We start from the raw sequence: 10,880 nt of genomic DNA on the forward strand, positions 1-10,880 counted from the left end.
CCCGCACCGGCACAAACGCATCTCCTCCGAGAGTTGGGCGATCGCAGATAACCGAGAAGTTGAGAATTTGAAAGTAAATAAAGCGAAGAGGAGTCTCTAGTCTAACCGCGCCTCGAGACTCACATTTTCACCTAGGGATCACTAGACTCCCCTCCTGCCTCATTAGCCCGACCATCTCTCGCTACATATTTCACTTGTTCCCTCTCTGATGTCCCAACACCGACCAGAGCTGGTCCTCAGTGCATTAGTCATCCGTGCTGAGGATTCGACTGGGCGCCGCCCATCGTCCCCGGGAAAGTATAAAAAGAACAGAGCAATGAAGCAACGAGACAGAACCCGGGAAACCGCGAGACGCTTTGCCCACAGGGAGAGAAAAGGAAAGAAAACGAGAGAGACAGAGTGTGAGGCAAGAATGACAGCTCTCTGCAGCCGCGAGATGGGTTACCTCGGCTTCCTCGCTTACCTGGTTGTGTTTTCGTACTTGTCCGTGTCCTCCGCGGTCAGTCTAGATCTTACAGAAGCCAACAATGTTTCCAAGATCAAAGTCAATCCGAGAGGAAATCTGTGGGCCACAGGTAAGGTAACGGCGTGTCCAGGGCAGTGAGTGTGGGTCTCGGGGAAGGGGGTCTTATCTCCGGTTGGGCTCACATTTACAGTCGGAGGAAGGATTAGGCAATGCTCAAGATGCTGGAGGAACTCAGCGAGTCGGGCAGCATCTATAGCGAGAAATCGACAGTGAACGTTTGAGGTCGCGACGCCTTGATGAATGTTGTGTCATGCACCTTGTGTGTTGCTCCAAATTCCAGCATCCGCGGTCTTTTGGATCTCCACACCTTCGATGGTGTCGGGAATCAGTGCCTATCCAAACTGGGGAAGGGGAAGGTAGAGCATTTACAATTAACCATGTTTGTACGTTAGCTGTTTGAGCTCCTTAAAGTGCCATAGAGTCACAGAGCACAACAGCAAAGGAGCAGACCCTTCGGCCCATCTAGTCCATGCCAATCTGTTATTCTGCCTAGTTCCATTGACCCGAGCTGGAGCATGGCCCTCCATCCCCTCCCATCCATCTACTTATCCAAACGTCTCCCAAATTATGATTTAAAACCGTAAGACAGTAAGACACGGGGGCAGAATTAGGCCATTTCCCCTGTGGAGTCTTCTCCACCATCAGGTGGTATCTGATTTATTATTCCTCTCAACCCCATTCCCGTATCCTTCGACGCTCTTACTAATGAGGAGCTTTCCAATCTCTGCTTTAAGTATACCAGATGATAAATATTGAGTTAAATATACCAGTAGTCAAACATTTTATCCGTGAAATAAAACAAGAATAGTTTGGAAGCTCTTTTAATTTTACTATCATTGCTACTTCGCACAGCTAAGGGAATGGCCTGGTCCCGCCCTCGTTCTCTGGAATTGTACCATCTCTTCTCTTCATTCCTCTACCTGTTATCCGTTTCCACCGCCCAGGTGAGTGTAAGGAGTCTGTGTACGAATGTTGCTGGCCAGTAGATGGCAGTGTAGGTGTTATGAGGAGAGGAAGCAGTCAAACCTGTGGTACCTCATCCTCCAAACCTGTAAATGGGCCGCATGTGGTGAACAAGGTTCCGCCAGGGAAACTGACCTCTCACCACGGAGGTGCAGCGGAAAGAGCAATTGCCTCGCACCTCCAGAGATCCGGGTCCGATCCTGACCTCCGGTGCTCTCTGGGTGGAGTTCGCACGTTCGCCTTGTGATCGCGTGGAATTCCTTGGGTTAACTGAAGGCTGCAATGTGATTCAAGTGTGTAAACGACAAATGAACTATGCAAATACAAAAACAGAAAAAATAATAATAAATAAATAATAGATATCGAGAACATATTATTCCCCCCGGCCCAAGAGCCTTATGGTTGAGGGTAATAACTTTTCCTGAACCTGGTGTTGTTGGACCTGAGGCTCATGTACCTGCTTCTTGATGGGAGCAGCGACAAGAGACATTGGCCTGGGTGGTGGGGGTCCTCGATGATGGACGCTGCGACGGCGTCCTTTGTAAATGCAATGTCGGAGAACGCAGGGTTAAGGTACGACTAGCATAAAGATGGGAGTTGATGATGGGCCGAAGGGCTTGTTTCAGTCTCTGTGACTCTACTGGGTGGCTGCTTTGAGACGATGCATTTGACAACACACCAGATGTTCGCGGGGGCACAGCCCAGATGACTCCGCTGTGACGATCTCTATTGTTGGGTCGCAGGACACTTTATGGGAAAGAAGAGCCTGTCAGATTATCCAGATGGATATGACGATACTCCGGCGCTACTCCCTCTCACCTCTCCCGAAGACACTAAGACTATCGGGAGCCTGCTGAGCCGGAGGATGCTGGAAATCGCCCTGGCCCAAGAAGCAAAGGGGAAGCGAGTGAGATACGGCTCCGGAGCCCAGGTAACGCCGCGAGTGCAAATATATTTCAGGATACAGCGGACAGTGCGGACGAAGGTGGTGGTATGAACGGTGCCAATCCACCCGCACGTTCTCCTGTATTCAATATATTTTCCCGATCGATGTGTACATGTTGGGTACTTCCTTTAGGAGAGACAATAGACGCGAGACAGCTCCCTCGAGTCCGCAATAACCATCAAACATACATCTTCCTCCCGTTTGATTCTCAATCATTTTATTCCCACCAGCTCCCCCAGATTGTACCGCTCACCAACTCGTTAGGGTCAATTTAAATCGCACAATTAACATCATCCCGCGTGTCTGAGAGACGTGGGAGGAAACTGCAGCACAGGCGGGAAGTCCGTACCGCACTTTCTCTGTAACTGTTACACTTCATTCTACTTCGTTTTTGTATTACCTTGTTCTACCTCAATGAACCGTGTGCTGATTTGATCTGTATGAACAGTATGCAAGACAAGCTTTTCACTGTAACTCGGTACATGTGACAATAATAAGCCAATACAAATAACAATAACCCACCTGATCAGACGGAAACGTACAAAACCTACACTTTCAGCGCCCGAGGTCAGGATTGACCCTGCGTCTGTCGAATCTGCCAGCTCTCAGATGGTCAGTCAGTTTTACCGAGCACCTGCCTTCAAACATTCTTCAGACGTCCCTCGACGGGGATCTCGGCCTGCCGACCCACTCCGGCTACCTCAGAGGTACTCGGCGATTGGCATCCGCCCGATTCGCAAGCTCGAAGCCTTCCAGCCCAGAGCGAAAAAGCCCAGACGTGGACGAACCTGCCCTTTCACTGGATTCCACATTACAGAGGCCCTTAGTGATTGTGTGTGGAAACAACAGACAACCAAATGGGTTGCTGAAAAGACCAACTAAATTTCTCGTCATCTGAATCAGTGATAATACATTTAATTCTGATTTTGTGCCATGTGTTAGAAATATCCATTAAATAGACCACATGTATTTCCTGTCAGGGGCCGGTCTGTTTCAGCGCTTGAGGTCAAAGTCAATGTCCAAAGTCCGGTTAATTGTCACAGGCTCAAGTTCATGTCCAGTACATCTCCCCTACTGGTACACAGACTGCTGACGGCAGCCCACCAGAGTGCACTATCCTGGCCAGTCCCTCAAGCTGTCCCCATGTGTAGCCCATCTTCCAAGATCCTTCCTCTTCCCTGAATGAGGTCTTTGGTGCTTCTGTTGGTTTTTTCTTTAGCTATGGGTTTTTTTATGGATGGAGTTACTGGCCACATTCTCAACCCTCCTCCTTTGGCGTGATACATGTATGCACAGGTGCAATGAGAAACTTAGTCAATCCGTGTCACGGGCACAAAAGAAAGTTAAATGATAGGTGAACACGAGGAATTCTGCAGATGCTGGAAATTCAAGCAATGCACATCAAAGTTGCTGGTGAATGCAGCAGGCCAGGCAGCATCTCTAGGAAGAGGTACCGTCGACATTTCGGGCCAAGACCCTTCATCAGGACTAACTGAAAGAAGAGCTGGTAAGAGAGTAAGAAATCTCTTACTGACTCTTCTTTCAGTTAGTCCTGACGAAGGGTCTCAGCCTGAAACGTCGATGGTACCTCTTCCTAGAGATGCTGCCTGGCCTAAATGATAGGTGAAGTGCATTTAAAATTGGAGTCAAACATAGAACATTACATCACAGTACAGGCCCTTTGGCCAACCTTTTAACCTACTCCAAGATCAATCTAACCCTTCCCTCCTACATAACCCTCCACTTTTCTGTTATCCACATGGCCGTCTAAGAACTTCTTAAATGCCCTCGTGTATCTGTCTTTACCACCGCCCCTGGCAGGGCATTCCACGCACTCACCACTGTTTGTGTAAAGAACGTATCTCTGTCATCCCAGCTATGCCTCACTCCAATCACCTTAAAATGACACCCCATCGTATTAGCCATGTCTGCGTTGGGAAAAGTTTCTGTCTATCCACTTTATTTATACCTCTTCTAATCTTTCACACCTCTGTCAAGTCACTTCTCATTCTCCTTTGCTCCAAACAGAAAATCCCTCCCTCACTCAACCTATCTTCAAAAGACATGCTCTCCAATTCATGCATCCTTTAAAAGTTTTGGATATATTGCATTAAAATAACTATTTTATGTGAGAAAAGTAAGGTGTGCAATGCAACAGGTCTATTGTATGTTCGGGTCCAACTGATGGACCTTAACAGTAATATTTTTCAAAACACTGGAATTCTGATATCTTGGTAAGACTAGATGCAGTGGGTAATCATGTTTTTCCACACCATTATCAGATTCCACGACTCCCTTTTGTTCCATAACAATTCTCCCCGCTGCAATTCTGGCAAACAAGTGTTTTATCTTAATTCGACCATTCTGTAAACTTCCCTTTGCAAGGACACAAATCTTATTAAATCCCTTCCAGACTTTCAAAACATAATTAAGCACACTGACACATGTTTTCAAATCAGACCATAGTTCTCTGAGTTATGTCAAAGGTCCCTTTGACCTGTAACTGAACACAGGTTCCAACAAACTACCCTCCAATGGCTTCTGAATCGAATCTCCAACAATAAATAAGAGGAGAGGAACCCCCTCATCCCAATTTTTCCCATTTTTCACACAATATGCTTCAATCATACTCTTAAGAGTTGAGTTGACCCATTCCAAGGCTCCCTTGGACACCGTGTGATATGCAGTTGACACCATGTGCCTAGCTTCCAATTCTCTAACTATCCCCTGGAATGTTCTTGAAATAAAGTTACTGCCCTGGTCAAATTGAATTTCTTTGGGCAGACCTACCAGTGTGAAAAACTTACTGAATAACTTCACCACAGACTTGGCCTGGATGTTTCTGAGAGGCACAGCTTCAGGGAACCGAGACACAGCACACACAATTGTTAACGCATACTGACAATCAGCTGCAGTCTTTGGCAATGGGCCTACACAATGCACTATGACCCTAGAAAAAGATTCACCAAAAGCAGGTATCGGTTTAAGTGGTGTTATTTGAATAACCTGATTAGATTTCCCCTCAACTTGACAGGTATGGCATGTCCTATTAAAATTCACAACATCATTCCTTAAACTAGGCCAGTAAATTTCCTTCATAATCCTGTTCGCTGTCTTCCTCGACGTCCACCTAAAGGCATACTGTGAGCCATGTTTAACATTTCAGCCCGGTACACTTTCGGAAACACCACGTGACTTGCAAGCACAGTGGCTGGTCTCCACTTCCTCATTAACATCACGTCTTTAAGGTAATGTCCCACTGACTCTCTCTGAACCTCCTCTCCTGTGAGAGCTAGCTCCTTTAAAGCCATCATTTCAGAATCTCACTTCTGTTCCTCTATAAATTCCTTCCTCAATAAGGACAAACCTTTCCTTTTCTCCTTGCTCTCCTCAGCTTTACTACCCTCTAATTCCTGCTGAAATCTGGAAGGTAGAAAAGTCTGTGGTACATCATCATAATTTAAACCTCTGGTCTTGCTATCATAGGCCTCCACAGGCTGCTTAAACATACCTTGATTATCTGCGCATATGAAATGAACATCTGTCTTTCTGTGTGGTTCCCTAACAACAGCTTTGCTCATCAGTTGAACAGCTGTATCAACCTTATCTTAGAGAGGTGTCAACATTCCTCCATTGTTTACTAGACTTAGCACCATCACCAGGCTTATAAGAACCTTGTATAAATTATGGAAGAGACCAAACAACCCTCCATCTGATTACGACCTTCATTTCGACTTGCTTCCATAACATCACACTGAATTACATGATGATGACCTTGCAGGTGTCCAAATGTCCAAACAAAATTCAACAGAGTAGCACATCTTTCCTCAGCAGGCCTTTGTCCTGCAAGTAGGGTCAAAGGTAATGCAACCAATCCAACCTGTTCCAGTACTTTATCCAAAAGTCCAGGAACAGCACTTTTCCCATTACTTTCAGCAAAACTTACCTTGCCAATTTTCACCTCATCACTAACTTTTAAAACACTGTCTAATACAGGAGACTGAGAATCCTCACATTCCACTGGTACCAAGGTTAACCCCTTATTCACTGACCAAGATCATCTGACACAAAAAAAACTGCATTCCTTTTCAACCAAGTCAGACACCTCAGACTTTAACTGAGCTTCACACAAGGTTCAGAACTCCGTGAATTCAAAGGTACTTCAACAACCTGAACACAGGCAATCAGGACAGCTGCCTCTTCTGGACTGTCATCAGTTATCCCAGTTTCAAATTCATAGGTCACCCCGAACCTCCCAGCTATTCTCTGGCAAACTCTCATCTGGAGTAAACTCAAGCTCGTGGGTCAAAATCTCTTTGTCTGCTTTCTTAGCAGACCCCCACAAGATAGCGGCATCCTCTGCACCTAGGTATGCCCTTATATCATCAGGAACACAACTTTTAAATTCATCACACAAAACAAGCCCTTCCGAGCTGTAAAAATCATCAGGGTCCGACATTCAACCTCTCAGCTGCCACATCTCCCTTATCAACTGTCTCTGTCTTTGTGTCTCTTCTCTCTGTTTTTCTGCCTCTTCGGCCTCAAGCCGTTTCAGTTGCAACTCATGCTGTCTTTTCCTATCCTCAGTCTCCAGCCTGTATTTCTCCAGCTGAAGCTGAATCTCAGCCTCAGTAAGGTTACCTTCTGCGAATATTTTCAATACATTCTCAGTAAATTGTTTTGTCGAAACATAATATTCAACTATCTTCCTTTGAGTTTCTATCTTCGTCATACCCTTCTTTACCATTGTAAGCTTTAATTTCTTAACAATGTCACGCAACTCATACTTTCTAGCTTTCGTCAAGGCCATGGGGTTTGGTGATCCCAGAAATTCCGCAACATCAATTTCTGCTGTTTTTCCACACAACCAAATCAAAAGGGAACTTTCCCCCAATCAATTCAAACAAGCCTCTCGACAATTTGTTCATATCCCGGACTAGCCCCCAATTTTGTCATGTACCCCGTGATGGGAATGAAGAACCAGCAGAAATAAAAAACACTTTGGAGTCCAGTATTGCTATTAACTAATAATATTTATCAGTAACTACTCAATACAGTAATACAAATGTAGATAAATCAAACAGGTTAGCAATGATTATATCAAAGTAAGTATGGAATGTATATGAAAATTAAGCTCCTTCAAGTCTAGAGGTAAAAAGATACAGTCTTAAAATGGTGAGTAAAGTTCAGTTCAGTTCGTGGTATTGAGTTGAGTCGTGATGGAGAGAGAGAGAGAGAGAGAGGGAGAGATTTGAGTCTTCAGGTGAGCTGACCCCATCGATCTTCTCGTTGTCCTCCAAAATTGTCCTCCAAAATCCTTTAAAAGTCACCGACTGTGACTTGAACAAAGAGGACCAGTCTTCTGTGGTACAGCTATCACCCAGGCAAGGTTGGACACATGGACAACTCCCCACCGGTCACTGCCTTTTCTTTTCACTGCAAGAGCCACTGATCGATCTGCCTGATCGATCCTGTAAAAACCCACTTTTTCTGCGGGCACAACAAAGCTCATTCAGTGTCCGAACATGTGTCCGAGGTCTATATCATCTGACCTTCTATTTTATCTTCCCGTGCTGAGCACCAACTGTCTCTCAAATAACTCCTCCTTCCTTTCTCTGTGTAAGAAATGCAAGCAGGCAAAGGTCCTTGAGAAGTATCAACACACTGCCGAAAAATCATAATGTCGATTGTCCATTAAATAACGCTGCCTTCGGTCACCATAGCAACTTTCGAGCTGCTCAGTGCCATCTCTAACTCAGCAGAAATCCAAAAGTTAGCCAGTTCTTTCTCATGCCTTAAAGTGACAGTCCAATAGTTAGTCTTCTTCTCTCTCTCTCTTTCTTTCTCTCTCTCTTTTCAAAACGACATGTTGGTGTTAAATAACTCTCTCTCTCTCTTTTTATAAGCACAATTCTTAGGGGTAATCGAGCACAGTTCATAGGGGTAATCGAGCACAGTTCATAGGGGTAATCGAGCACAGTTCATAGGGGTAATCGAGCACAGTTCATAGGGGTAATCAAGCACAGTTCATTGGGGTAATTCAGGACCCCGTCAGACTCCAAACAGAAAATCCCTCACTCACTCAACCTGTCTTCAAAAGACATGCTCTCCAATTCAGGCAGCATCCTTTAAAAGTTTTGGATATATTGCATTAAAATAACTATTTTATGTGAGAAATATAAAGGGTGCAATGCAACAGGTCTATTGTATATTCGGGGAATATTGTATGCCACTTGTATAAAACGCTAAAGGCAGTTACACTGCACATTGCCCACACCCGCAGTGGGTGCACCATGTCTGTATGTAGAATGACACGTTCACTCCATTTTTCATTCCAGGAAACAGGACTAATAACGAAGATTATTGAGAGGTATGGCAGAAGTACAAAGAAAAGATGAACATCCAGGAAAATGGTTGGTGAAGTTGTGAGCAAGATGACCCGAATGGTGAATGTGGACATTTTGTTGTAACAATAGTGTATTTCCATCACATATTTTATGTTTTGCTTCTGTACACTTATCCATATCTATTAAAGAGGGAGCAAGGATTATTCTGTATTTTTCTGACTTTTTTGCATTGTTAAAGCACATTTAATGTCACCACAAGTTTATGCTTGGCGAATAAAGAATATATTGTTTAAGCAACTAGTACTTGGAATTTAATCCCATGAAAATGGATTGAGAAACAAGATCACAGCTGCAGATTGGGAGAATGGAATTGCTGATATAGCCTCACCCATGAAATGGTGTCCTTTGTCCTGATAATGTAAAATTACAGTGTTGTTGTGAATTTCATTGCGGTGACTCCAGATCCTTCCACGTGAAGTATGCCAGTTGTGAAACACTGCTCCAGCCTCAATAGATGAAGTAGATTTTCCTTTTTACCTTTCCCATCCACTCTGTGGTCCGTGATCAGCTGCATGGACCATCTGCCTTTGTTCTGGATGTTCATTATAATTCTATATTGCACTATTTTCTCCAAACTTAATAAATCAAAAAGGGGCACACATGCACAAAATTACAGATAGATACACACAGAATGTATTTCACAGAGGCACACTCACATATACACAGATGGACACACACACACACACACACACACACACACACAAAACAGGCCAACTAGCTCTTGACAGCTGTTGATTTGGAGGCCATTTCTGGACGAGCTGTGAGATTTGCCATTCCCTCTCCAACTTCACCCCCCTGACATCCACCTACCTCTAACTCCCAAATCCCCCTCCCTTCCCCTCCATTGTTCAATCCACCCATCCTGCTTCACCAACCCCTCATCAGTCCACTAATCACCTCAGAACCCTGCCTCCTCTCCTCCTTACTCTGGCAATTCCCCCTCCACTCTCACACCCATTTAAGGCTCCGATCCATCACACCCCTCCCACCCCACCACAAATTCTACTCGACCCACTGCTTTCCTCAGGCTGATTGTTTGTTGCCCCATCCTTATATTGCTTTGCAGACTCAGCATTTGCCAACAGAATCTGCTTAACACCAAATCGCAGATCTGAATTCTCAGTGCAGATTCATATCTTCTTCCAGCTTTATCTCCAGCACAGGGTCACTGCCTTTCTGGTTACAGTGAAACTTTTCATAAATAAGGCAACATTATATCCCGATGTGCTTTCTTTAAAATGAAATGTGATGCTTACAGTACACGTGTACATATTCAATAATGTGTGTGTGTGTGTGTGTGTGTGTGTGTGTGTGTGTGTGTGGGTCTGTGTGCGAGAGCGTGGGCCCTTAACTCCTTGTGGAGTCGTCGGGGAGCCGTGATGACAAGCTTTTTGCACGGATCTTTTTTGGTATGCTCATCGTCTTGGGCATCTGAATCCTGGAGGAGCCCATACCTCTCCAGGTTTTTTTTTACGAGGTCGAGTTGTTAGATTGACAGTCAACCCAGCACGGATGGAGAGCGTGCAAGGGAGCTGGCTGGATTCGAACTCGGAACCTCTCGCCCCGAAGTCCAGCGCTGATGCCACTACGCCACTAGCGGTAATATTCAATAATGTGCTGGTCCAATTACAGTGTGATTTCTATACATGATACGTACATAGACTAAAGTTCAAGTTCAAATATATTTTCATGGGCATACATACCCAGGATATAATTGCCATGACAATTAGCTCTTTGCAGCAGCAGTAGCACAGTACAGTACAGAATTATTGAACATCACTTCCAAAATAATTAAATGAATATAAATTATACGTAATTTACACAACAAAACAAACAGCAGTAACACTAACAACAGGAATTCTGCAGCTGCTGGAAATTCAAGCAACACACATCAAAGTTGCTGGTGAACGCAGCAGGCCAAGCAGCATCTATAGGAAGAGGCGCAGTCGACGTATCAGGCCGAGACCCTTCATCAGGAATAACTGAAGGAAGAGTGAGTAAGGGATTTGAAAGTTGGAGGGGGAGGGGGAGATGCAAA

At 44.8% G+C, this 10,880-nt stretch overlaps 1 protein-coding gene across 1 annotated transcript; it reads left to right on the forward strand.

Moving 5' to 3' along the window:
* The first annotated feature begins 412 nt into the window (after positions 1 to 412).
* LOC134358122 (neuromedin-B-like) lies at positions 413 to 8,833 on the forward strand. Its single transcript, XM_063070112.1, has 3 exons — positions 413 to 575; positions 2,233 to 2,420; positions 8,774 to 8,833. The coding sequence occupies exons 1-3, from the start codon at positions 413 to 415 to the stop codon at positions 8,831 to 8,833; spliced, it is 411 nt and encodes a 136-aa protein (XP_062926182.1).
* Positions 8,834 to 10,880: the final 2,047 nt, after the last annotated feature.

Source organism: Mobula hypostoma, chromosome 18 (assembly GCF_963921235.1).
Source record: "Mobula hypostoma chromosome 18, sMobHyp1.1, whole genome shotgun sequence".
Classification (NCBI taxonomy): domain Eukaryota; kingdom Metazoa; phylum Chordata; class Chondrichthyes; order Myliobatiformes; family Myliobatidae; genus Mobula; species Mobula hypostoma.

Excerpts from the sequence above, each read along its gene's own strand:
- LOC134358122 (XM_063070112.1), top strand. The coding sequence starts at position 413 with ATGACAGCTCTCTGCAGCCGCGAGATGGGTTACCTCGGCTTCCTCGCT. Across the intron at positions 576-2,232 it reads AGGAAATCTGTGGGCCACAG|GACACTTTATGGGAAAGAAG; the intron begins GTAAGGTAACGG and ends GTTGGGTCGCAG. Across the intron at positions 2,421-8,773 it reads GATACGGCTCCGGAGCCCAG|GAAACAGGACTAATAACGAA; the intron begins GTAACGCCGCGA and ends TTTTCATTCCAG.